General features: G+C 52.0%; 1 protein-coding gene across 1 annotated transcript in view; it reads right to left on the reverse strand.

Moving 5' to 3' along the window:
- Positions 1-2,809: 2,809 nt before the first annotated feature.
- Positions 2,810-27,177, reverse strand: part of KCNN3 (potassium calcium-activated channel subfamily N member 3) — a 146,064-nt gene continuing 121,696 nt past the window's right edge. The window contains exons 6-8 of the mRNA XM_077321834.1: positions 18,042-18,169; positions 17,540-17,609; positions 2,810-4,697 (exon numbers count right to left, since the gene is read on the reverse strand). Coding sequence (XP_077177949.1) covers positions 4,401-4,697; positions 17,540-17,609; positions 18,042-18,169 — 495 coding nt within the window. The 3' untranslated portion in view covers positions 2,810-4,400. The remainder of the gene's footprint in view (positions 4,698-17,539; positions 17,610-18,041; positions 18,170-27,177) is intronic.

The raw sequence follows: 27,177 nt of genomic DNA on the forward strand, positions 1-27,177 counted from the left end.
AACAAATCGTCTCCAGCCGACCACGAGGTGGAATCAACTTGCCGCCGGTAGCGACGTGGCTTTCCTTTGCCCTCTGGTCCCAATGCGAGGTACTTCCTCTCCCCAGTTTGCACGGGAACTTATGTCAGGTTAAGAATCCCACAGAGACACAGGGCTAGAAGGTCTCTGTCTCCCTCCCAACCCTACCCTGTGCCTCATGGTCCAGCTTCATGACGAGAAAAGGAACTGAGGATGCTTCTTGGCTCTTGGGAACCTTGGACTCCTGTTTCAAGGACGAGGAAAGAGGAGAGAGACTTGGAAACGGATGCTCTAGCCTGGTCGCCTACGGAGAGCTGGGATCTCCGCTAGGCGATCAGACTGGAATGTATACCTGGGCAAACACTGGTATATTTTAAGCCACCTGATACATCAGGGAGGGTCAGTGGAGGCTTAAGGGCTCTAAGTGGGTCCATTTGCAAGATTCTGGGATGTGGAAGGGACTTTTCTTGCCTTTGAGGTAGAGCCTGGTTTTCTTAAGGGAATGCCTTGGAGACACACTGTGTGCTAGTCAACGTCCCAAAATGAAACTAGCTAACATGCTGTTTCTCTGTGCCAACACAGGACCCCACAACCTATATGTATATTTAACATTTGATCAAAATTCCCCCCAGTAAGGGACCAGCCAGCCAACTTGGTATAGTGGTTAAGAGCAGAGCCCTATAATCTGGTGATCCAGGTTTGGTTCCTCGCTCCTCCAAATGCAGCCAACTGGGTGACCTCGGGCTAGTCACAGTCCTGTTAGAGCTATTCTCCTGGCAGGACATTCCTGTCATGACTCTCTCAGCCTAACCTACCTCACTGAGTGTTTGTTGTGGGGAGAGGAAGGGAAAGCAACTGTAAGCCGCTTCGAGACTCCTGGTACGGAAAAGTGGGGTATAAAAACCTACTCTTCTATTCTGTCACATTTTAGGAAGAAAATCTGTCACATGGCCAAACGGGAATGAGGACCAATTCCAACACCTCATCCAAAAGGCCGGAGCTGCCGAACCCAGCATCAGAGCCTCCTGATTTCTCACAGGCCTCCCACAAGAAGAAAGGTAAAAGGAGCATCCCCTGCTTCGTATTCGAATTCTGGCAGATTCAGGTCAGGGGGGCATAAGATCTCCACGAGCGGAGAATCCAAATCATTATGCTGGGGCGAGCGCCGTCTCTGAGAGACAGGATTACACCCTCAAGAAAAACCTGTTTTTATAGTTAAAAAATAAACCCCGGAGGGGCTCGTTTGTAAGCTGCCGACGGCACGGCATTGCCAGAGCAGCACAAGATGCAGTGGGTGTTTTCGTGCTCCTCTTTGCCTCTCCCCCCCCTAATCGGTTTCCTAAGCAACTTCAAGCTCAGGGAAACTACCCTTGACAATAAGCAGCCGTTCTCTGACACCCTCCCCCCTGCCATTTAATCTTTCCAGCCTTTGTAACATGCGGAAAAGCCCCAAGTGCCGGAGGGGAAGGGAAGTTTGACACACACACACACACAAAGGGGGGGGACGACAGCTCCCCTCGCAGGCTTTTCCAAGTACCTGGAGCGACACGCTGGCTTTTTGTCGGCAATTAACCGCCACCGCAGGGCGGAAAGTCATTAATTTCGCTCGGCAATTACCCAGCGGCATTGCCTGCTCAAAGAGACTGAAAATGTCACCTGCACAGCTTTGGGTGGAGGGGAGCTGGCTTTGGGCTCTTCAGAGGCCTTCTGGTGGGGCACCCTGGGCCAAAGCCAGCTGAACACATTTGGCTGACAAAAATTGAGACGGTGGGAGGGATGGCCGGGATTTGGGAACGAGGCGTTCAAAAGGAAGAGGTGTTTCTAGTCCTCTACGAGTATTGAGGAAGGGGAGGGTAGGAAGGAGGTGTTTGGACCTGAAAAAGAAGGGAAGGCCTAGAGCAGGGGTAGTCAACCTGTGGTCCTCCAGATGTCCATGGACTACAATTCCCATGAGCCCCTGCCAGCGGTCGCTGGCAGGGGCTCATGGGAATTGTAGTCCATGGACATCTGGAGGACCACAGGTTGACTACCCCTGGCCTAGAGAACTGGTTTAGGAGAATGGCAGAGCTCTGAGGTGAACCAAAGAAAGATTTGATCCAACGTGGAGCCCATGGACACTGCAGAGGGGGGTCCTAGTGTAAACCGGAGGCCTAGCGTTGTAGGCTGCATGTCCGGATCGTTCCCGATGTCAACAGAATGAAAAAAAAACTTCATGCACTCATGAATATTTCCCCCACCGCTGAAGTCTTGTTGTCGACCATTGGTGCTGCTGTGTTCGAATGCTAGAATTTGGGTTTCGGAATTTGAACCCCTGCGTACGGCAAATAGCATCGCCATAGCGAAACGCTTTGGATTTGCTTGAATCCAGTGCCGTGTTACAAATCTGCAAACTGAACCAGTCTCTGTTCTGCAAGGGCCGTTTGAGCATCGGGAGGAACTGTATGCAAGCTTCTAGTCCTTAAGGCTGAAAGAGCAAACTGGAAAGCATGGGGGGGGGGGGGGCAAATCTGGTGAAACGTGAGAAATCTCTTATGCTACAGGACCCTGGGAAATGCGGGGCAAAGAGGAGGGTGGTGGTGATCTAGGGATCTGTAACAGAATTATTAGCACCTTCACCGAACTAAAATTCCCATGATTCTTCGGGAGGGGGATAAGGATCCATGATAATTTAGCGTTTAAACCAGGGGTAGTCAAACTGCGGCCCTCCAGATGTCCATGGACTACAATTCCCAGGAGATTCTCCTGGGAATTGTAGTCCATGGACATCTGGAGGGCCGCAGTTTGAATGCTGGCAGGGGCTCCTGGGAATTGTAGTCCATGGACATCTGGAGGGCCGCAGTTGGAATGCTGGCAGGGGCTCCTGGGAATTGTAGTCCATGGACATCCGGAGGGCCGCAGTTTGAATGCTGGCAGGGGCTCCTGGGAATTGTAGTCCATGGACATCTGGAGGGCCGCAGTTTGACTACCCCTGGTTTAAACGAAGGGAGGTTTGTAATAGATTTGGGCTCCCCCCCCCAAATTGCACCCTTCCGTCACCCGACACTCTACCTCCCCAACCGTTGCCCTAACGAAACTTCGTGTCTGTTCCAAGGCATTTCGGTGGCTTGTCTCCATGGACAATTTCAGCCCGTTCCAAACTGGTTTCCGTTTGCACGGCTCACCTCCAGAGCACCTTTTCGGAAACGCGGAGCATCTCCAAGGCCCCTCCGGACGAGCTGGAACCACAACCAAACAGGAGTTGGTAAAACTCCCAAAACCCTCGAGAGACGGGCAGGTGAGTGGAGAAGGCTCTGTACTAAGATCACCCGTGGAAAAAAAACAGGAGCTGCCTAGGATCTGAAGGAGTGAGTGGGCACAGTCTGGAAACGCTTGTTGCTCACGTTGTTTCTTTATGGGGAAGAGAATTCCAAGCACCGACAACATTGCCGAAAGGGCCCTTTGGAGGCGGAAGGACCTCTGGAGAGCCTGCCCGAGTGACCGAGCTTTCTCTCAGAACACCCTGGATCCGAGGGCGTCTTTTTGGCCAGCCCGTGCGGTCTTTCTGCTGGGAGAGCGGACGTAAATTCCACTGGCTGGGTTGAAGCTGTGGGGCAGGGCTTCATCCCTCCAGTTCTTGAGGTCCACGAAGAATATCGGCTCCTAAGATGGGAGGCGGGGTCGGGTCCTTTGGACGGCAGGCAGCCTTCCCCGTGGGTCTGTCGCGCTTGGCCTTTGGCAAAGGTTATTCAAACAGAGCCCCGTGGAGATCGCTGCGGCCGCTCGCTGTGCAAAAGGACCGGGAACAGCAGCAAGAAGATTCTAGGGGAGTTTCCCGGCGACATCCTGGTTCCTTGTTGCGATGGCAGAGAGGGCGGGCGGGGAAAGAAGGGGGCAGCCAGACCTAGGCTAGCCTTTCTTCTGCGAGCTTCCTTGGCAAGACACTTAATAAACGAGGGCAAGGGGGGGGGGATGGTACAAAACGGGAAAGGGGAGAACAGAGAGGAGATGAATAACCCCGTCGCCCACGGCACAGGGTCCACACAGTGGTACGCTCCCCCCGCCCCCGGCTCCGTCACATCTGTGCTTCCGACCTCGGGTTGGCTTGTTTTCGATTTGAAGACCTGAGATTGAACGTGGATGCCTCTCCTCCGGTGAACGCCACGCACGGCGGGGGTGGCTTGGCCGAGAAGGCTAGCCCCCCCAACCCCTCCCCCAGGACCACCGAGGCACCGAAGCTGAGACCACGTCGTCCTGGGCGGTCCCACGCTTCCTGGGCGGTCCCACGCACCTGGATGCCAAGCTCCCTCTGGATGAGGACCGAGTGGCCCTCGCGTGAAGAAGACTCCCCGGGCCCCGTTCGTTGTCCCCTGGCGGTTGTCCCCTGGTGGTTCTTCCACGGAGATTCAACAACTACTAGAGCTGGTGTAGGGGGTGGGGAAAGAGGTGGAGCTGACTCCGAGGGGGCTGTCGGAGAGAGGAGTCTGGGGGGCGCCCACCCCCACGCCAGCCCCCCGGGCCTCCATGACGGCGGCCAGGAGCTGCTGCTGCTGTTGGCGCAGAGCGTCCGTGATGAGCGAGGGCAAGGTGTTGAAGCTGGTGGCCAGCTGCTCCAGTTTGGACTCCAAGCCCCCGATCTGTTTCTCCAGGTCCTCGCTCCGGTCGTTCAGCTCCGTGATGAGGTCGTACATGACGTTCTGCATCTGGAAACAAAGGGGAGTCGGGTGAAAAAACAGGGAAGGCCTGGCATGCAGGGCTGGTCCCAGGAGCCAGGCTCAGGGTCTCCAGTAGAGAATTTTACTTTGCCGTTCAGAGTTTAGGAAAGATTTAAGATCTTAGGAGAACTGGCCTGAAAAATGGTCAGTGATTCTGGTGATTGGTTTGCTCTGTTTGAGAAATGTCCCTGCCCTTATTTCACCCCTCACCCAAAATCTGTTCTTTGACCTCCAGGGCTGAACCTGCACGGAGCTTTTATTCCAGTCCCAGGTCGATTCAATCCCTGCCATCTACACTGAATGCAGTTTCCGTTTTGGTTTTGGGTGAATTAAATTTTCCCTCTGCAACAAGCATGATTGATCTGGAGAGACCCTACTTTTCCCCCACAATATCCTGGAGTGGATATAAGCCTCGATATTTGAAAAATCGGCATGAATAAGTGTGCAGCTGTCTACTTTCTCTGAAATAACTTGCTGCTGAGCCTCCATTTTAGAAAAGCCTTGATTGGCCAAGGCTTAAGTTCAAAGGCTTCCTTGTTCCAAGGCTGCAAGCTTGCCTTAAAGGGGAATCCCTAACTTCTCTCGGTAGAGTTTTGCCGCTTGGTTTTGTTCTCCCTCCTCTGCTGTCTCCAATCCCCTCCCCCACTTCAAGAAAAGAAAGAGGTTCCTGCTGCACTTGGCTTCCCCCTCTTCTGAGCTTCCCTAATCATGTGCAGAACACTTTTCTGTTTCAATGGGGGGGGGCGCGGATAGAGGAAGACCCGAGTTCAAATCGATCTGAATTCAGCAGGATCCACAACAGAATAAACAAAGTAACTGCAAATTCATCCCAGGTCTCTAAGCAAGTATGTCGTAGTCAAGGGCGGGTGCCAGGTTATCTCATCTGTGTGTGTGTGTGTGGGGGGGGGGAGTGTATAAGGCCTGTTTTCTTTACGTCTCTCTTAGGAATGTGGAATGTATTCTAAATTGAGGGTTGGGTGAATTACGTTTAAGAACAGTATGGCTGAACCTCACCCCCCCCCCCCCCAATATCAAACCCTGATCTTTCGTCTGTTTTATTCTATAAAGCAGGGGTGATCAAACTGTTGCTCTCCAGAGGCCCACGGACTAAATTCCCATGAGACCCCGCAAGCATTGGAATTGTAGTCCATGGACATCTGGAGAGCCAGTTTGGCCACCTCTGCAAAGAAAGAACATTACAGCTTGTTCACGGAGTCTGGCGGAGCATCAGCCCATCCCCAGGAGATAAAAGGGAGAGGCAAGAACCAGGAGTTTGTGGTGGATCCTGCTGGGGACTGGAGTGAGGGCTTATGAAGGGGTATCACACTGTCAGACTAGGGACTTTACGAGGCAGAATTCTAGGCAGGCAGAAAAATGGCGAATTTTGGCACAGGAAGATCAGCAAAAGATCAAAGAAACTCGTTTGGTGAGTATGTGAGAGAGAGCCTTTCCAGTGGCAGCCTCACACTACTATGGAATTGTCTCCCCTGGGAGGTGCACCTGCCCCCCTCCCCCACATTTGATATTTAGGAGACAGCTAAAAACAAATGTTTTTTTAGGATTGCATTTGAGTAAAGCAGTCCTAGCCTGTGGTTTTTGGGATTATTTAAAAACGGTTTTATGTATTTTCATTTTATAGTTATATTTATATTGCTGGCCACCTGGGGAGGGAAGGCAACCTGGTATAGCCTGATCGCATCTGAATTTGGAAGCAAAGTGGGGCTGGTGCTTGGAAGGGAGGCCATCAAGGAAAACTCCGCAGTCAGGCTATGTCTGCCTCTCGCCTGCCATGAAAACCAAGTCAGGTGCAACTTGTTGGCACGTGACACAGCCCAAATCAAGTTCAAGGTTTTGGCTTTGACCTTCAAGGCCGTTTGCGGTCTGGGACCCACATATCTGAGGAACTGTCTGTCGCCCTATGCCCCCTGCAGAGCTTTGCACTCTGCAGGTACTAATGTGCTGGTTGTTTATGGCCCCAGGGAAGCTCACCTGGCCTCAACTAAGGCCATGGCCTTTTTGGTCCTGGCCCCCACCTGGTGGAATTTGCTCCTGGAAGAGCTGCGGGCCCTGCGGGAGCTTTTTGCATTCCGCAGGGCTTGCAACACGGAGCTCTTCTGCCAGGTCTACGGTTGAGACCAGGGTCTGAGTAGAACTGATTGGGGCTGCCACGGTGCTGAGCAGCAGTACGCCAGGGCTACCTAAGGGGTTATGGCTCCCCTCTTGCCACTTCCTTATTGGATGATGTTTATGGGGGGGATGTAGTGGATTTATACATGTTTGTTGATCTACGTATTGTAATTTTTATGTCCCTTTTTAATTTTAATTTTTAATGGGGTTTTATTGGGTTTTTAAATTGTGGTCTCAGGAGTGGCCGGAAATAAAAATCTAAATTATAATAACAACAACACCCACAAGCCACCTTGAGTTCTGTAAGAAAGGGGGCTAATAAATATTGTCAATAAATAAGTAAAAGAAGGTTGTTGCAGTCTAGACTCTGTAAAAAAAAAAAAAAGCTGACGCTGTAACTCATAGAATCATAGAATCATAGAGTTGGAAGGGGCCATACAGACCTTCTAGTCCAACCCCCTGCTCTACGCAGGATCATAGAATCATAGAGTTGGAAGGGGCCATACAGACCTTCTAGTCCAACCCCCTGCTCTACGCAGGATCATAGAATCATAGAGTTGGAAGGGGCCATACAGGCCATCTAGTCCAATCCCCTGCTCTACGCAGGATCATAGAATCATAGAATCATAGAGTTGGAAGGGGCCATACAGGCCATCTAGTCCAACCCCCTGCTCTATGCAGGATCATAGAATCATAGAGTTGGAAGGGGCCATACAGGCCATCTAGTCCAACCCTCTGGTCAATAGAATCATAGAATCACAGAGTTGGAAGGGGCCATACAGGCCATCTAGTCCAACCCTCTGGTCAATAGAATCATAGAATCACAGAGTTGGAAGGGGCCATACAGGCCATCTAGTCCAACCCCCTGCTCTACACAGGATCATAGAATCATAGAGTTGGAAGGGGCCATACAGGCCATCTAGTTCAACCCCCTGCTCAACGCAGGATCAAACCTAGTTTCCACAAAACACCCAGCATTGGGCACACAGCTTTGTCCTCAGAGGACACTGTCCCAAGTGGGCTTGTACCCTGGCATTTCCTAAGGACTAGAAACTTGCTTGCAAACGTGCTTTTCTGCAAGGAAGCTCTGCTCAGCCGAACTCTCTGGCCCAACAGCTGGGGAAGAATGTTTCCCGTGATTTTACAAGACAGAGCAGACCCATTCAACATCCTTTCTGTTGTTTTCTCCACATGATTTCCCCGGACACAGCAAGCCCTGTTTGCTTTGCTGAACAGCCTCCCCCGCACCTGAGTGAACCACCACAGCGAAGAGTATGGGGAGGGGGGGGGGCAACCGAGGCTGGCAACGGAAGAAGAACGGGGAGAATTTGTTAAAACGTGTGTACCTGCGGAGGGGAGGGAGGAGAAAGGAACGGCCAGCCAAGAACCGGGTGGGAAGGGAGCCGCTGAGAGTCCGAATAGAAAGCCAGCTGTTTAACAGGCACGGCGAATAACAGGGATTTGTGCAAGGCGGCTAAAACCAGGACAACCCTTCCCCCTTCCTGAGTATAAAGCAGCAGCGGAGGCTCGGATGTGGGGAAAGAGGTGGAAGGGGTCAAGCAGACATAAAGAGCTCTGGAGTGCTGGTGGTGGTGGTGGGGGGGGGTTGAAAAGCTCCCCCCAATCCTGCCGTTTGGGATCAGGGATGTGCCAGATATTTCCATGACACCACGCACAGATACAGTTAAGCAGAATGCAGGTCCTGCGATGCACAGCACGAGACCGGGAGAAACATTAACCTATTGTAAGGGCGGCCTCCCCAACACCCCCCATTTCTTTGCAGGCTGGTTTGAGCAAGAAAGGGAACACGGTCGCTTATATCCACGGGGTTACCTGGCAACCGAATGCTGAGGGAAGCCCTATTAGAAGGTGCCAGATCAGCCGGCAAGGCTCCCAATCCCCCCGCCCTAGCAAAGAAAGAAAAAAATCCCCCATTTCAGGGGGATAATGCACGGTAATGTTAGTATTTATGGTTGGGCAAAAGTGGGCGGGATTGCACGGATCATAAAAGCCGCATCGGAGGGCCACCCACATATGGGGGCAGGGTTTCCATGGACTCGGGAAGACTCCCCGGCGATGCAGGAAAATGGGGCTTTGGAAATTATATAGGAGGAAAAAGGATCCTTTCAACACACACGTGCATACAAATGAACCCTGAGCATGCTTTGGAAATCATACAGGCTTCCTCGGGAGGTGGTGGGTTCTCCATCTTTGGAGATTTTTAAACAGAGGCTGGAGAGCCATCTGACGGAGAGGCTGATTCTGTGAAGGCTCAAGGGGGTGGCAGGTGACAGTAGATGAGCGAGAGGGTTGTGAGTGTGCTGCATAGTGCAGGGGGTTGGACTAGATGACCCAGGAGGTTCCTTCCAACTCTATGATTCTATGATTCTATATTCTGTCTCAACATCCGGAAGAAGTTCCTGACAGTCAGAGCGGTTCCTCAGTGGAACAGGCTTCCTCTGGAGGTGGTGGGTTCTCCATCTTTGGAGATTTTTAAACAGAGGCTGGAGAGCCATCTGGCGGAGAGGCTGATTCTGTGAAGGCTCAAGGGGGTGGCAGGTTACAGTGGGTGAGTGAAAGGAATGTGAGTGTCCTGCATAGTGCAGGGGGTTGTACTAGATGACCCAGGAGCTCCCTTCCAACTCTATGATTCTATGATTCTATGCTCCAAGACGTGAGAACTGATGAGAAGCACTGAGAGGCAGTTGTTAGTGGTGGTGGTGGGGAGAGACAGAAATAGATGGTGAAATGTGTCTGCTCAAATCCTTGAAAGCTTACAGAATCCTGGAGAGTTTGGGTACGGGAGCTTCCCAAATTATTTATCCCACCCCATCCTGCACACTGATTTCTCACAAGTGCTGGGTGCCTCCATTCCTCTTGTAAGCAAAGTGAACCGTCCAGAGGCATGGAGCCACCCAGAGATACGCTTGGGGTTTATGTACGGTTGGAGTCTGCATAGGTGTGAGTTAAGAATATCCTGCTTAGATCCAAGCATGTTCAGTCATAGAATCATAGAGTTGGAAGGGGCCTCCTGGGTCACCTAGTCCAACCCCCTGCACTGTGCAGGACACTCACATCTCTCTCGCTCATCCACTGTCACCTGCCACCCCCTTGAACCTTCACAGAATCAGCCTCTCCCGTCAGATGGCTCTCCAGCCTCTGTTTAAAAATCTCCAAAGATGGAGAACCCACCTCCTCCCGAGGAAGCCTGTTCCACTGAGGAACCGCTCTAACGGTCAGGAACTTCTTCCGGATGTTGAGACAGAATTTAGAATCATAGAATCATAGAGTTGGAAGGGGCCTCCTGGGTCATCTAGTCCAACCCCCTGCACTATGCAGGACACTCACAACCCTCTCACTCATCCACTGTTACCTGCCACCCCCTTGAACCTTCACAGAATCAGCCCCTCAGTCAGGTGGCTATCACAGGAGGAAAGGAATGTTGAGGGCAGGGAATGTTGAGGGCAGGGGATATTGAGGGCAGTTGAATATCAGTTAAAAGACAGAGCAGAGTGGGGGGAAATATCCATTACAACTCCCCTGCCCTGAGTTTATGTTGTAGATCAGGGGTAGTCATCCTGTGGTCCTCCAGATGTTCATGGACTACAATTCCCATTAGCCCCTGCCAGCGTTTGCTGGCAGGGGCTCATGGGAACGGTAGTCCATGGACATCAGGAGGACCACAGGTTGACTACCCCTGCTGTAGATGATTTGGGTCAAGGCGAGGGAATCCCGCAATTGTTCAGCCCCTCTCTGTGACTCCTTGTTGTCGGACTGTCCCTGCAGTTAATTGATGCCATGTCCGTGCAGGAAGAGCTAGAGTGGACTGGAGGCTGATAAGGAGTTTCCCACAAGGGTTTGGAGAGAGTCCAGAAGAGAAATCGGCGCTCAGGTTGGGGAAAACCCTTTTGCCGCTTCCCATCCCAGTCAAACAGGTTTCGCAAGCTCTTGGGATTGTTTCAAAAACCTGCTTGACCAGAAGACCCGAAGGCAATCCTGAAATCCAAGCTTCTACCAGGAACTGCTCTCCTGCAAACTAGGACTACCAGGTGTCCCCTTTTGGGGGCGTCCGTCTTTTTTGGGATTCCTTTTAAAAAACTGATCAGAAGGTCCTCTTTTTGCGCCGGGAGCCTGACCCTGTTTCACCGTACAGAGGCCCGTTTCAGCTTAAACAGGAGGGTGTCTTTAAAATGAGCTTTGTTTGAGGAAGCCAGGCAGGAAACAGGTCCCTGTTTATTTCTCAATTCAAAAGACGACAACCCTATGTAAAGGGATCTCCCCCACACCGCTTCTCCTGTAAAATACATGAGCCCTGGCCAATTCGGCACCTTGTCAGTTCCCTTCGCCTCGTTTCAATTTATTTCTTCTCTCCCCGTTCTGTGTTTGCACGGCCGGCCGTGCTTCAGGACACCAATCGGAGGCGTGATGAGAAATGGATGCTTGGGAGAAGCACAAGTGAATTACTGATTCTGTTTCACTCCCCCCCCCCCTGAAAGAGGCTGTCTGGAACCTTCCCTTTCCTGGGGAGACTGTGATCACGGTCCAGTTGGAGTGAGCTTCCAGCGTCAAGGGAAGTGCTGCCATTAAGTTAGTGGATCTCTAGGTCCCCGCTGGCGTCCTGACCGGGATGGCCCAGCCTAGCCTGATCTTGGGAGCTCAGCTAACGTGGTGGCATGGTTAAGAGTGGCAGCCTCTAATCTGGAGAACTGGGTTTGATTCCCCACACCTAGCCATCAAGTCTGCTAGGAGACATCGAGCCAGTCACAGTTCTCTTAGAGCTCTCTCAGCCCCACCTAGCCTAGAATCATAGAGTTGGAAGGGACCTCATGGGCCATCTAGTCCAACCCCCTGCACTATGCAGGACACTCACATCTTGGAAGCTCAGCTAATATGGTGGCATGGTTAAGAGCGGCGGCCTCTAATCTGGAGAACTGGGTTTGATTCCCCACACCGCCCCATCAAGTCTGCTGGGGGACCTTGAGCCAGTCACAGTTCTCTCAGAGCACTCTCAGCCCCACCGGCCTCACAAGGTGCCTGTTGCAGGGAGAGGAAGGGAAGGCGCTTTGATGCTCCTGAAGGCAGAGCATCCTTTTTAAACCTTTCGACCATAGAGGAGACCCTGAAATAATTGTCAGGCTTCGAGAGGTCCTGGAACTGGGCTGGAGGTAGTCAGCTGGCCACGCCTCCCCGCCACGCCCTTTTGAGACACCTGAGACCTGCTGGGTGACCTTGGGCCAGTCCAAGTTCTCTCAGAGCTCTCTCAGCCTCACTGCCTCCCTGTTGTGGGGAGAGGAAAGGGAAGGCGACTGGAAGCCGCTTTGGGGCTCCTTAAAGGAGAGCAAAGGAGGGTATAAAAACCACAAAGGATCACCGTATGTCAGCTGCGACTGGATGGCTCTTTCTACCACCAAAGCCAAGCGAGGTTAGCCCTGGTTAGCACTTGGATGTGAGTTTACCAAGGAGGCCCCAGGTTGCTACAGGTTGCAAGCCCACCCCTGATTGCTGCCTTAACAACTCTGTGGCGTTTACACCCCTTGAGCGAGTCAAGATCCGTTCCCATCGCCTCCCACCATGGGCTCAGTGGGGAGGGGGCTTCATTGCCCTGGTCTGTGAACAGATGCATCTTTTTGCTTGGTGTCGAGAGCCAGACTGATGTGGAGGTCAAGAGGGGCAGCTTCTAATCTGGAGAGCTGGGTTTGATTCCCTGCTCTTCCACACGCAGCCGGCTGGGTGACCTTGGGCCAGTCACGGCCCTGATAGTTCTGTTCTCACATAGTAGCCCCGTCAGAGCTCTCTCAGCCCCACCTGCCTCACAGGTGGTCAGTTGTGGGAAGGGGAAGGGAAGGCTGTAAGGGAAACTGGCATGTTACCTGGAGCTTGACCTCCGGTGCTGAAAGTAACACCTGAGAGTGTGTGGGCCATCTGTTCTCTTGGGAAAGTAGTGAGCCTGCTTTTTCTAAATCGGAGCATGTTAGAGGGCTATAGGAGGGTGGAACAATTGGGGAATATCCTGATCTGTATGTAGCTAACAACTCAGTTTCAACAAGAATCCTCCTGAATTGTCTTTCGCTTCATCAGTAGAGCAACTTTTCATGCTATGCCAAGACTGGTCCGTTTTATTTATTAACTAGGCTTCAAAGCCCGCTCGTAAGACCCCCCCCCGCCCGCCCCCGCCCCCGCCCCCACCCTCCTCGCCAAGTCCCTGGCTTCCCTGCAAGCCTCAGAGCAGGCCCACCGGGTCGGGCTTGCTCGGAGGCCTGCAGGGAAGCCTCCGCCACGTGGGCTGCTCCCCGCCAAACTCCAGCCAGTTGCGTAAAGGGCCAATCGGAAGGCACTTTGCACCTTCCGATTGGCCCCTCACTAGAATGGCTGGAATTCTTGTCAGTCTGGGTGAGGGGCCCATCGGATTTGGCCCCTCACCCGGACTGGTCCCTCCCACTTCTCCGCCCACTCAGGCCTTAACCAATTATGAATACCGCTCCCAGTGGTTTCAGATTTTCTGTTTTTAAATATACAGACTGCCCCTCTCCAAGTGGTCTCAGGGTGGCTTCCAGCGCATTAAAAGTTAAAAACCTGCACAAAGAACAGTTCGCTAATATTAAAACATTCAGCGATCTAATTCTTTTTAAATTAGAGGAAGCTAAGTTTGCTCCCGCAAAAATACACCTATCACGCCTGAGAACATGCTGTGCCAACATCAATCAGGCATGAACAATGGTGAAAGGAGGGATCAGGCATGGGAGCTCCTTCAGATGACAAGGCTGGGCTTGTCCTCAGCCAAATGCCCGGAGGGACGGACCAGAACCAATGGGATGAAATTAATTCAAAAGAAATTCCGTCTAAACATCCGGAAGAAGTTCCTGACAGTTAGAGCAGTTCCTCAGTGGAACAGGCTTCCTCAGGAGGTGGTGGGTTCTCCATTTTGAAACAGAGGCTGGAGAGCCATCTGACGGAGAGGCTGATTCTGTGAAGGCTCAAGGGGGTGGCAGGTGACAGTGGGTGAGCGATAGGGTTGTAAGTGTCCTGCATAGTGCAGGGGGTTGGACTAGATGACCCAGGAGGTCCCTTCCAACTCTATGATTCTATGATTCTAAATTCCGTCTAAACATCCGGAAGAAGTTCCTGCTGGTTAGAGCGGTTTCTCAGTGGAACAGGCTTCCTCGGGAGGTGGTGGGTTCTCCGTCTTTGGGGATTTTTAAACAGAGGCTGGAGAGCCATCTGACGGAAAGGCTGATTCTGTGAAGGCTCAAGGGGGTGGCAGGTGACAGTGGATGAGCGAGAGGGTTGGGAGTGCCCTGCATAGTACACGGGGTTGGCCTAGATTAGCGGTCCCCAACCTTACTCAGGTCAGGGACCGCCTCCGGGGTGAGAGGAGAGCCGACAGCCCGGGTGCTGCGCAAACGCATGTGCGCAGTTGCCGCACATGCGCATTTTCACCACCAGGGGCGTTAACGCGCATGCGTGGCAACTGCGCGCATGCGCGTTTGCGTCGCCGGCATACCAGCGGCTGCACCTGCCTCTTCCCTTCCTTCTCGCTGTGGCGGGGGGGAGGCAGGCACGGCTGCCGGCGACCCGGTACTGTGGCCTTCCGGGCCGCGGACCGGGGGTTGATGACCCCCGGTCTAGATGACCCAGGAGGTCCCTTCCAACTCTATGATTCTATGATTCTGGTGGAGGGGCTTCCTTCTGCAGGCCCTTTGGAACTGCAGGAGTTCTGTGAGGGCCCATGTCTCTGCCAGCAGCTCATTCCACCAGGCCGGAGACAGGCCGAGGAGGCCGTGAACCTCTCTAGGGCTGAGGATCACCAGCAAGTTCGGATTTGCTATCTGGGACTTGGTCCTGCAGGTGCTCAGAGCACCTCTCCAAAGCAGAGCCTTTGCAGCTGTGGGGCCCTAGTGGCTGAGAGGCTCGTCCAGTGCTGGGATCTGTAGGGTTTCGGCACCGAGTGAAGACATGTTTCTCTGCCTGGGCTGTCCGCCTGGTGGGCGGGGTGGTCGTTTCGCGGTTATGATTCCCCTGCGCTTGCTATGCTGTGTCGATTGCTTTGTTAGCCGGCGCCTGAGTTTTAATTATTATGGCTCTGCTCTGTTTGTTTTTGCTGTTACGGCCCAGCTGTTTGCCAGATCGGTCTGTCGATTCCCAGCCTTCTCATCGCTTCTCTGCTGCCTCGCCTGAAGATCTCTCGAAAGGCTCTCGCAGTTGGGGTCTGGGCATTTGTTCCGAAGGGCCTGGTAACTGGGGTGGTGCCCTGACTGGGACGGCCCAGGCTGGCCCAATCTTGTCAGATCCTGGAAGCTCAACCAGGGCCAGGGCTTTTTTGGTCCTGGCACTAGCCTGGTGGAATGTGATCCTGGAAGAATCACAGAATCATAGAGTTGGAAGGGGCCATACAGTCCATCTAGTCCAACCCCCTGCTCAACGCAGGATCAGCCCTAAGCATCCTAAAGCAACCAAGAAAAGTGTGTCTCCAACCTTTGCTTGAAGACTGCCAGTGAGCTACGGGCCCTGCGAGATTTGTCCGCTTTCCGCAGGGCCTGCAAGACAGAGCTCTTCTGCCAGGCCTATGGTTGAGGCCAGGGCAGTTCCCGGCACTGTCATCTGTGGATCTCTAGCTGAAACCAACTAAGTTCCTCACTCCCCGATAAAGAAGAAGAAGAAGAAGAAGAAGAGTTGGTTCTTATATGCCGCTTTTCCCTACCCGAAGGAGTCTCAAAGCGGCTTACAGTCGCCTTCCCTTCCCTATCCCCACAACAGACACCCTGTGGGGTGGGTGAGGCTGAGAGAGCCCTGATATCACTGCTCGGTCAGAACAGCTTTATCAGTGCTGTGACTAGCCCAAAGTCACCCAGCTGGCTGCATGTGGGGGAGCACAGAATCGAACCCGGCATGCCAGATTAGAAGTCCGTACTCCTAACCACTGCACCAAAGAGTGATAGACCCTTGCTGAGTGGGGGAAAGCGAGGGGGTTATATATTTATTATCCGCCATCTTGATATTGCGTTTTCATTATGTTCGAATGGGTTTTGGCGGGATTCTACGGTATTCACGGATTTTTGTAAACTGCTGCGAGACATCTGAGATGGGTGGTATATAAATATAAATAAATAAAACCAATAAGCTATGCCGGGCCAACGCTGGCTAGAATTTGGATGGGGGGCCTCCAAGGATTTGGCGGGCAGCTCCTCCGAGGAACACCGGAGGTCATGACGTGGAGGCAGGAAATGGGAAACCACCTCCGAGCGTCACGGTCAGACCTGGCTGGTAGTTTAGATGGGAGACCTCCAAGAAATCCAGGGTTGTTATGCAGAGGCAGGCAAGGGTACTCTGAATGCCTCTCGACTTGAGCCCCACCTGGCAGGGGCTCATGGGAATTGTAGTCCATGGACATCCGGAGAGCCACAGTTTAGCCATCCCTGCCCTATGGGGTCGCCTTAAGTCCGCTGTGACTCGATGGCAACTCCTTCTTGCACAAATACCTGGGGGGGGGGGGGCTCAAATGGACCTATTCTGCTAACCGTGGTATCTTCCTCCACTGCCCAGAACCTCCTTGCAGGGGAAGGGGGACAGATACACGAGTATTTCGAAACCCGGTCTGACACAAGGTTTGTTTGTGCTGGGGTACAGGATCTATCTATCTTTCCGACAAGTAAAAGCCTAAATCTGAGCGGAGTAAAGAAAATGGGTGGGGCTCGAGGCGAAGGGGAGGTGCCAGGGGGCGTGGCCAAAGGGAGGGGAGAAGGGCTTCGTTTAAACCCCTCCGCCATTTTGAAGTCCACGGGGGATGGCCATCGCCAGAGTGACCCGACGTCAAGGCAGGGGAAGGGGCGGATGAGGAGAAGAGAAAGAAAGGACGGGATGCAGAAAGGGGGAAAGGAACAAAGAGGAAGGAAGGAAGGAAGGAAGGAAGGAAGGAAGGAAGGAAGGAAGGAAGGAAGGAAGGAAGGAAGGAAGGAAGGAAGGAAGGAAGGAAGGATGGGAAGGCTTGCTGGAGGAAGTTGGTAGAACTGCTCCTGTAAATGAAATCGTTTAGGAAAAAAATTTGGTTTGACTGTTAATTGATTCCAGCCCCCTTAATAGGATTTCCCGCTGTCGCGGCTTCTGTTCGCTGCAATTATGTTGCTGTTTTTCTGCTGCGTTCGACGTGGAGGGCTTGTTCGGATGAAGCTGCTCGGAGGATCTCCTTCTGGAGGAAGGAGGAGGTCAAAATCTTCTCATGGGCAAGGAGGAGGAAAAGTGCGGATACCCACAATTGTGATGCCTGGGAGGAGCATGAGGATCTTCACCCCCTCCTCCGTGCAATGGATTTTTAGGAGGATAGACTGTGGGCTGGGTTGGGGGGGGAATTAGGTGGCAGCAGGGAGATGGAGAAAAGCTTCCAGATGTCACTATAATCATCTCAGATTTGGGGGGGTTGTGGCACAGAAGGGGAGGTCAGACAGCAGGTGGGGAAAGACATTTCCCAGCACTTGGTTTCAGCCACTTCCTCCGCAAGCAGAAAGCTAGCACGGCAGGCAAGAGCCTGTGCAGTGAACGTTGTTCCCTGAGGTGCTAGCTTTCTCCTGGCAAGGTATTTGTTTTTGTTTTTTTACAGGAGGGAATCATTCACCCATAGTACCCCTTCTGCAGTGAGAAGTGGTATGGTCTGTTCTACCACATACCGGGGTTCTCTCTCCGCTTTCTTTACACAGAGATGAAGTGATTACCTTGGAAAGATCGACCAGCGTGTTGGCTTGATCGCTCAACTTCCTCTGCTCCATCTTCACGCTCCTTAACCTGGAAAGGGGGCACAAAAGATCCACGGATGGCTTTCTGAGTGCTGGTGACGACCGGACCAGACACCTCCCTTCCGCCCACCCCAGGTCTGGCCCCCCTCCCTCCACTCCACTTGAATGGCTGAATGGTTTTTTGGTGAGGACCAGAACCTTGAGAAGTCCAACATGGGCCTGGAACGCCAGAACTCATCTGTGAGCCCTCCAGCCTCCCCTCTGAAGGCCCTGCGGCCTAATCAGGGTTCTTTCGCCCAGTGCCACGCTCCCAACAATCACACTGGCTAAGCCGCCTCCCAACTGAGATGGACCTCAGATCTACCTAGCCCAGATTGCCAGCTCTGACTGGCAGCAGCCGTCCCACGTGCCAGGTCAAGATCTTTCCCGGCCCTGCTACCTGTCAAGGCGCCAACGTAGGAGAAAATGGAGCCCTGCTTACTGGTGAATGGCTTGGAGGAACTTCCTCTGGTGCTTCCGGACTTTGGCATGGTCGATCTTCTTCAGCAATTTGGTGTGTTTGTAGATGAGCCAGGTTTCCCGCAGGACGTTGGCGGCAGCGTTTTTGATCTGCAAGCAGAAAGCAGAGAGCCGCCCCGGGTGGCGGGGAGGGAGGAATTAGCCAGCACCCACTTGCATAGAAGAGGGCCAAGACCCTCTGGGGTATTCTACGGTTGACGGGCCCCAAGAGACCTCGTTATCATATCCCCTCTTAAGTCACTTCCTCTCCAGGCTAAACAGACCAAGCTCCCCCAACCTTTCTTCATACGTCTTGGTCTCCAAACCCCTCCCCATCTTTGTTGCCCTCCTCTGGACACGCTCCAGTTTGTCAACATCCCTCTTCAATTGGGGTGGCCAAAACTGAACACAGGACTCAAAGGAGAGCAGAGCAAAGCGGTACCATAACCTCACGTGATCTGGACACGATACATCTTTTGATACGGCCCCAAATCCCGTTTGCCTATTCAGCCACCGAGTCACACGGCTGACTCATGTTCAGCATATGGTCTACTAAGACCCCTAGATCCTTTCTGCATGCACTACTGCCAAGACAGTAGCACAGTCTGGCGTCTCTCAGTTCTCCCATCCCAGCAGGGAGCCCACCCTTGAACGAGGCCAGGAGAAAGAAAAGGAAGAAGCTGCATCTAAACTGCCATGTTCTCCTGTCTTCCCTCTCTGGGCCCCCGTCTCTCTTGCGAGGACAGCAAACCAGGAGGACAAACAGGCAAGCAGGTTTTAACTCCCCAGCTGTAACGGCTCAGCCTCCAGCACAGGATGGTGGCAGAGTTGCCACAGCTGGGGAAAACTCAGAGGGAATCTGCAAAGAACAGCAGCTGCACCATTTGCATAGGGAGGAGGAAGAGGGAAGAGCTGGGTTTTTAACGCCCTGCTTTTCATTCCCTGAAGGAGTCCCGAAGCAGCTTAAAAACACTTTCCTTCTCCTCTCCGTACAACAGACACCCTCGGGGGGGGGGGGGAGATGGGGCCGAGAAAGCTCTGAGAGAACTGCTCTGTGAGAGCAGCTCAAAGAGAACTGTGACTAGCCTGAGGTGCATGTGGAAGAGTGCGGAATCAAACCTAGTTCTCCAGATTAGAGGCTGCCCCTCTTTAATCGCTATACCAGAAACCCGAAAAACCTTACTAGGACTCAAGAGACCCTCACGAAATCCTCCTGCCGTTTTTTCCTTCTTCCTTCCAGAAAGGCACCGGTGCAGCCAGCTACCAGCTCAACCGATCATTACGTCCCCTCTTTAAATCTACACAGAAGGCGAAGAGCTGGCCATAAGCTCAGGGACTGCTTTTCTCTGCCAATGTCCTCCCCCTCCTTTTTTCTGATGAAGAGCTCTGTAGAACGCACAGGCTTGCACACCGGTTTGCGTTACCGTGGTGGAAGCGGAAAGTCTGGTCAAGTTACAGCTGGCTTATGGTGGCCCTATAGCAGGGGTAGTCAACCTGTGGTCCTCCAGATGTTCATGAACTACAATTCCCATGAGCCCCTGCCAGCGTTTGCTGGCAGGGGCTCATGGGAATTGTAGTTCATGAACATCTGGAGGACCACAGGTTGACTATCCCTGCCCTATAGGGCCAAACGTTGGCTCTCCAGATGTCCATGGACTACAATTCCCATGAGCCCCTGTTAGCACGCTGGCAGGGGTTCATGGGAATTGTAGTCCATTAACACCCGGAGAGCCACCGTTCGGCCACCCCTGCAGTAGGGTTTGCAGGGCACGAGACGTTCAGAGGTTGTTTGCCATGGCCTGCTTCTGTGTAGCGATCCTGAACTCCCTTGTTGGCATCCCATTCAAAAACTAACCAGAGTCGGCCCTACTTCGCTTCCTGGCGAGATCAGGCCAGCCTGTGTCACGGTGGCGGGTCCTGATAAAAGGGACCGCATGCCTTCCGCTTTCTGCTTCTCTCCAGACAGGTTTAGCACAACCGCTGTGATTCCTGCCAGACTCACCCCCAACTCTCTGTTCAAAGCCTTCACAGGGCTCAAGGCCTTCACGGCAGGGAGAGGGCCAAACGCCCCAGGAGTGGGAGACGGCTACAGCAGGACAGCCCCCAGTGCAAGCACAGAGGTGTTAGCCTGAGGATCCTCACCTGGGCAGGAGCCTGGCTGGAAAGGGACAACCTGCTACTGCGCTGCCGTGAGACCAGCCTCCCGTATGGCCGGCAGATGGCCCCGGCAGCTTTAGCCGCGTCTCAGGAAGCTGTTGGTTAAACAGCAGCCTCCTCGCTAGGAAAATTAATTGGCTTGGACTGCCCTGGCTCCGTGCCAGCCTACCAATAATCTCTTGAAGAGCGAGCAAGGGGAAGGCTGCCTCGGTGCCAGCTTTTTCAACGCTTCGGTGAATGCCCTCCTCAGCCTCCTTGCATGGCCTCCTTGAATGCAGGAGGTCTCTGGGCTGCCTCGGTGGGCCGGAAATCTGGGGCTCTGAACTCACAGGCTGTGATGCCCGAGACTTTCACACTTGCAGGGGGGACATCGCTGGTGCATCGTGTTCGTTCAAGTCTTCCCAGGAGCTCTGGACTGGCGATGGTGGGGATTGAACCTGGAATTCGGGGCATGCCCACCAGATCCTCTGTCTCTGAGTCACGGATCCAGGACAGATTGGAGGGTGCCCAGAGGAGGGCGACAAAGATGGTGAGGGGTTTGGAGACCAAGACGTATGAGGAAAGGTTTGGGGAGCTTGGTCTGTTTAGCCTGGAGACGACTGAGAGGGGATCTGATAGCCATCTTCAAGTATTTAAAAAGGTGCCATATGGAGGATGGAGCAGAGTTGTTCTCTCTTGCCCCGGAGGGACAGACCAGAACCAATGGGATGAAATTGATGCAAAAGGAAATTCCATCTAAACATCTGGATGAAGTTCCTGACAGTTAGAGCGGTTCCTCAGTGGAAGAGGCTTCCTCGGGAGGTGGTGGGTTCTCCATCTTTGGAAATGTTTAAACAGAGGCTGGAGAGCCATCTGACGGAGAGGCTGATTCTGTGAAGGTTCAAGGGGGTGGCAGGTGACAGTGGATGAGCAATAGGGTTGTGAGTGTCCTGCATAGTGCAAGGGGTTGGACTAGATGACCCAGGAGGTCCCTTCCAACTCTAGGATTCTATGATTCTACATGGAGGTGGATATGTTTCCAGGGCCTGTGGTTTTGAGCAGGGTCCACTGCTGATGACTCCCTCAATAAGCCCCTGCTCTGAAGCCTGCTCTCACACTCACCTGTGGCATTCATCGCCAAAGGAAGTAGCCCGCCTCTTCTGTCATGGGCCATAGATTTTTTTTTACAGTAAGAGCAGCTGAGCAGTGGAAATGGCCACCTAGGGAGCTTCCCCACATTGGCAGTCTGCAAGCAGCAGCTGGTTGAACACTCATCACAGCTGATCGAAAGAACATCAGAGAAGCCAATGGCCCATCCAGTCCAACACTCTGGGTCACACAGTGGCCAAATCCCAGAGGTTCATCAGCAGGCCAGAACTTCAGAAGTTCTCCAGCGGCCCCCCCCCCCAACCAAGAATACAGAGCATCACTGCCCAAGACATAAGAACATAAGAGAAGCCATGCTGGATCAGGCCAATGGACCATCCAGTCCAAGACTCTGCGTCACACAGTGGCCAAATCCCAGGGGCCATTAGGAGATTCATCAGCAGGTCTATAACTTGAGATGGCCCTCCACAGTTGCCCCCACAAAGCACCAAGAACATGTTGGATCAGGCCAGTGGTCCATCAAATCCAACCCTCTGGGTCACACAGTGGCCAAAACCCACGTGCTATCAGGAGGTCCACCAGTGGGGCCAAAACTCCAGAAGCCCTCCTGTTGCTGACCCCCAAGCACCAAGAACATCAGAGAAGCCATGTTGGATCAGGCCAATGGCCCATCCAGTCCAACACTTTGGGTCACACAGAAGCTGAAACCCACGTGCCTCAGGAGGTCCACTGGTGGGGCCAGAATTCCTGAAGCCCTCCCACTCTTACCCCCTCCCGAAAAAACCCCAGAATACAGAGCTCCCCTGCCCCAGACAGAGTCTTCCTCTATACCTTGATTTTTTACCTTGTCCCTTGATTTGTCCACAAAGTGCACAAAAACACAGAGAAATCCGGTAATTTTAAATGTGGGAATGGTTATGTATGATGAAATATCGGTGATAAATATGTGTGCAGCCCAGAAGTACAATCCAGTAATTGCAAGCCTCTGAAATCCAGAAGCACAATCCAATCGCTGAGAATATTTACTGCTGCGGGGAACCATTAGAAAGCACTGCAGTACCTCGTACTCTGAAAATCCTCCTTTTTCATCCACTGGCATGTTTAGTCTAAGTTTTTGAACCTGGTTTTGCTGAAATGCCCATCACAGACTTTGACACTCTCTTGTTGAATTTTTCTTTGTAAGATTGGACATCAGCAGCACCCTAGAGCAGGGGTAGTCAACCTGTGGTCCTCCAGATGTCCATGGACTACAACTCCCACGAGCCCCTGCCAGCATTTGCAGGACTGCCTGCGTTTGCTGGCAGGGGCCCATGGGAACTGTAGTCCATGGACATCTGGAGGGCCGCAGTTTGACTACCCCTGGCCCAGATGAATGCTTCCTGTTTTTGCTCAGGCAAGGCACCCCATGCACACGTGAAACTAAGTTCTTATTTAACAAGCATTTTATTTTACGAGTGATGATGCCAGGCACGCTGTAATCATGTGACTTCCGGGGGCGTGGCATGGAGGCGTGGCCAGCTGGCATCCATTCCGGTTTACTCAAACCTTAAAGAATATTTCAGGGATTGCTTCAAGATCAAAAGGTTGAGAAAGGCTGGACTAACCCTTCAGAGTATTATTAATTAATTAATTTATTTATTTATTAAATTTATAGCCTGCCCTCCTCCTGGGACTCAAGGCAGATTATCCAGAGTAGCTGTTTTTTAAAAGGGTTTTTAAAAGTTTTACTATCTAAATTTATGTATGATTGTTATAAAACCTGTTGTTAAGAGCAGCAGAAGCACTGGATTTATACCCCACTTTTCATTGCCCAAAGGAGCCTCAAAGCAGCTCACAATTGCTTTCCATTCCTCTTCCCACAACAGTTATCCATACTGAGCCAATCAGAGGAGGGCAGGATACAAATAAATTTATTATTGTTGTTGTTGTTATTATTATTATTATTGAGTTGGTTCTTATAGGCCGCTTTTCTCTACCTGAAGGAGTCTCAAAGAGGCTTACAGTCTCCTTCCCTTCCTCTCCCCACAACAGACACCCTGTGAGGGAGGGGAGCCTGAGAGAGCCCTGAGATTACTGAAGAAGAAGAAGAGTTGGTTCTTATAGGCCGCTTTTCTCTACCCGAAGGAGTCTCAAAGCGGCTTACAGTCTCCTTCCCTTTCCTCTCCCCACAACAGACACCCTGTGAGGGAGGTGGGGCTGAGGGAGCCCTGAGATTACTGAAGAAGAAGAAGAAGAGCTGGTTCTTTTATGCCGCTTTTCTCTACCCAAAGGAGGCTCAAAGCGGCTTCCAGTCGTCTTCCCTTTCCTCTCCCCACAACAGACTCCCTGTGAGGGAGGTGAGGCTGAGAGAGCCCTGATATTACTGCTTGGTCCAAACAGCTTTATCGGTGCTGTGGTGAGCCCCAGGCCAACCAGCTGGCTGCATGTGGGGGAGCAGGGAACAAAACCTGGCTCACCAGATTAGAAGTCCGCACTCTTAACCACTACACCAAGCTGGCTCTATTATTATTACTATACTAGTAATATTATTCCATCTCCTGTGATTGGCAGTGGCTCTCCAGGCAGAGCAAAGGCTGAAAAGTCTGGGATTTTTTCAATTTAGAAAAGGGACAACAAAGAAGGGAAATGGCAGAGGTTGATAAAATTATGCATGTGGTGCAGAGAGGGGGCAAAGGTCTAAACAAGCAAGTCTAAACGCCAGCACTTGTCACAAACCTTATAGGCCCATAAAACAGATATAGCGCTTGCTCAAGAAGCTCAGCTTGATAACGAAAACCAGGTTCCGCATGATAACAAAAATTGTTGGAGGTGATGTTATCGGCACCGCAAACCGTCATATCCATGGCACAGTGACTGTGACTGCACAGCTGCTCTTAGTCGAGAGGCCTCAGGTCTCCCAGAAAGGGAGGTCTGTGACACGTGATTAGGAAGGGAGACAGAAAAGCAGAAGGGTACCGGCTAGATAGCAGGAAAATGAAAAAGCTGCAAACATCAAATTGTTACGCAAGATGTATGTGAAAACATCAAAGGATGACAGGCCTGGGAGTGGGAGCAAATAAATACAATGGATGGATGGATGGAACCTTTCCCTGCCCTCTAAGTGACAACCTTCCAAACACCTGAAGACCCCATAAGATAGGGGAGACTTGTCTTGGCAGTAGCATGTGCGAAAAGGATCTAGGAATCTTAGTAGACCACACATTGAACATGAGTCAACAGTGTGATTCCGTGCCTAAAAAGGTGAATAGGATTCTGGACTGCATCAAACGGAGTATCGTGTCCAGATCATGGGAGGTGATGGTACCACTTTACTCTGCTCTGGTTCGGCCTCACTTGGAGTCCTGTGTTCAGTTTTGGCCACCCCAATTGAAGAGGGATGTTGACAAACTGGGACGTGTCCAGAGGAGGGCAACAAAGATGGTGAGGGGTTTGGAGACCAAGACGTAGGAGGAAAGGTTGGGGGAGCTTGGTCTGTTTAGCCTGGAGAGGAGGCGACTGAGAGGGGATCTGATAACCATCTTCAAGTATTTAAAAGGCTGCCATATGGAGGATGGAACAGAATTGTTCTCTCTTGCCCAAGAAGGACAGACCAGAATGAATGGGATGAAATTAATGCAAAAGAAATTCTATCTAAATATCCGGAAGAAGTTCCTGACAGTTCAAGCGGTTTCTCAGTGGAACAGGCTTCCTCAGGAGGTGGTGGGTTCTCCATCTTTGGAAATTTTTAAACAGAGGCTAAATAGCCATCTGACGGAGAGGCTGATTATGTGAAGGTTCAAGGGGGTGGCAGTTTACAGTAGATGAGTGATTGGGATGTGAGTGTCCTGCATAGTGCAGGGGGTTGGACTAGAGGTCCCTTCCAACTCTATTATTCTATGATTCTATGACGTCTCCTCTCAACCTCCTCTTCTCCTTCCCGAGCAAGTTCTGTTTGTTAGAACTTAAAAGCTCTCTGGGGGCATACAGGGAGAAGCGATCTTCCAGATACAATGGACCCAGACCGCTTAGATGTTACCATGAGCCCTTGCCAACTGACCACGCTGGCAGGGGTCTCATGGTAGCTGTACTCCTCAAACAGCCAGGGAGTCCCAGTATGGCCATCCATGATTTGGGACTTTAAAGGTCATAACTGAAACCTTGAATCTGATTCAGTCTCCAATGAGGAGCCAGCACAGCTGGGAAGACCACAGATCTCATATCTGTCCTTCATTGAGTCTCTGTAAGGCTCACGCTGTTTAGAAAACCATGTCCAAGCATGCATTTGTGACTAACACGCAGGACGTAGATCAGCTTGGCGTGAAGGTCAGCCAGGAGCAATCCTTAGCTATCTGCGCTATGCAAAAAATTATCATGAAAGCATTTTCGGGAGGGCGGGGGGGGGAGTGTTGTCTGTTGCTGGAAGGGCACCCAAAAGATGTTGGAAGAACAGGCGCTTCCATCGCAAAGGTGTCTAAGTCAGCATTTAGGTGCAGAGGTATGGATGTTCCAAACTTAAAAGCACAAACAAGGTAATTAAATCACGGCCAATCTTTCAGAGTAGGGGGACTTTTGCTCTTTGTAAGATTGATCCCGCAATTCGGAGCCTTTTATGATTAGAGAGATGGGGGCAGGGGAGGATGTGGCAGAACGTTTATAAAATTATGCATGGTGCGGAGAAAGTGGCCAGAGAAACTCCTTCGCGTAGCAAAAAGCAGTTCTTCTTGTTTTGTCCCCATCACACTAACTCAGGGTCAGCCGGTGACTCTGATGCAGGACAGAGGAGACAGAAGAGCTGTTTTTTTATACCCTCCTTTCTACTACCTGACGAAGTCCCAAAACGGCTTCCAATCACCTTCCCTTAGTCTCCCCACAACAGGCACCCTGCGAGGTCGGTGGGGCTGAGAGATCCCTGACAGAACTGCTCTGCAAGGACAACTCTAAGAGAATTATAACTGGCCCAATGTCACCCAGCTGGCTGCTTGTGGAGGAGGAGTGGGGAATCAAGCCCAGTTCTCCAGATTAGAATTCACCACTCTTTACCCATTACACCTTATAGGAAGGAAGGCATGATTTCTCTCTAGCTGGATATTAGGACGGATTTTTCCCCCCAGGAAGAGTAGCTCAGCAACAGAATCGTCTTCCTTAGGGAGGTGGGGAGCTCCTCCTCCCTGGTGGTCTTCAAGCAGGGTATGTCACAGTTTTGAGTGGATGCTTTCGGTTGATCCTGCCTTGAGCAGGGGGTTGGACTAGATGGCCTCTTTGAAACCTTCCAACGCTTACAATTCCTTCTCCACAGCAGGCACAATTAGCCTATGGAACGCTCTGCCACAAGGTGCCTGGATGGCCTTCAGCTCAGACAGCTTTAAAAAGAGGATAGGGCCAACTGCTGAAGGACAAGAAGCCCCTCGGTGGCTATTAGCCCCGCTCTCGTGGCTAAATAAGAACCTCTCTGTTCAGAAGCAGTGTATCTGCGCATTCCCATTTTGGAGGGGGGCAGAAAAAAGGGAAGGATTGTCAGCCTTCCAGGTGATCACTATGAAACACAGGATATTGGAGGCAAAGAGACCTTTGGTCTGACCCAGCTAGGTCATCCACTGAAGACAGCAAAATGGTAGGAAAATCCAAGAAGAGATAAGAGGTTTCAGATCTCGAAATAAACCAAGGGGCTTAAAGGGGCAGTCTGCTCACTTTTTCTTACTTTCTCTCTTTTCAACTCACATTTCTCAGGGGCAGGCTGTGCGATGGCATGGTCAGAGCAGGCTTTCTCAACTTTTTAAATACTGAAAAAACCATTCAGGTTTTGAGAACCTCAGAAGTGGTGCAAAGGTGCAGAGCATGGTTGGGAAGCAGAGCTGTGGACACGCCCACCCGGGCCCCCTCCCCTTCCCACCCTCTCC

This window comes from Paroedura picta, chromosome 1 (assembly GCF_049243985.1).
Source record: "Paroedura picta isolate Pp20150507F chromosome 1, Ppicta_v3.0, whole genome shotgun sequence".
NCBI lineage: Eukaryota > Metazoa > Chordata > Lepidosauria > Squamata > Gekkonidae > Paroedura > Paroedura picta.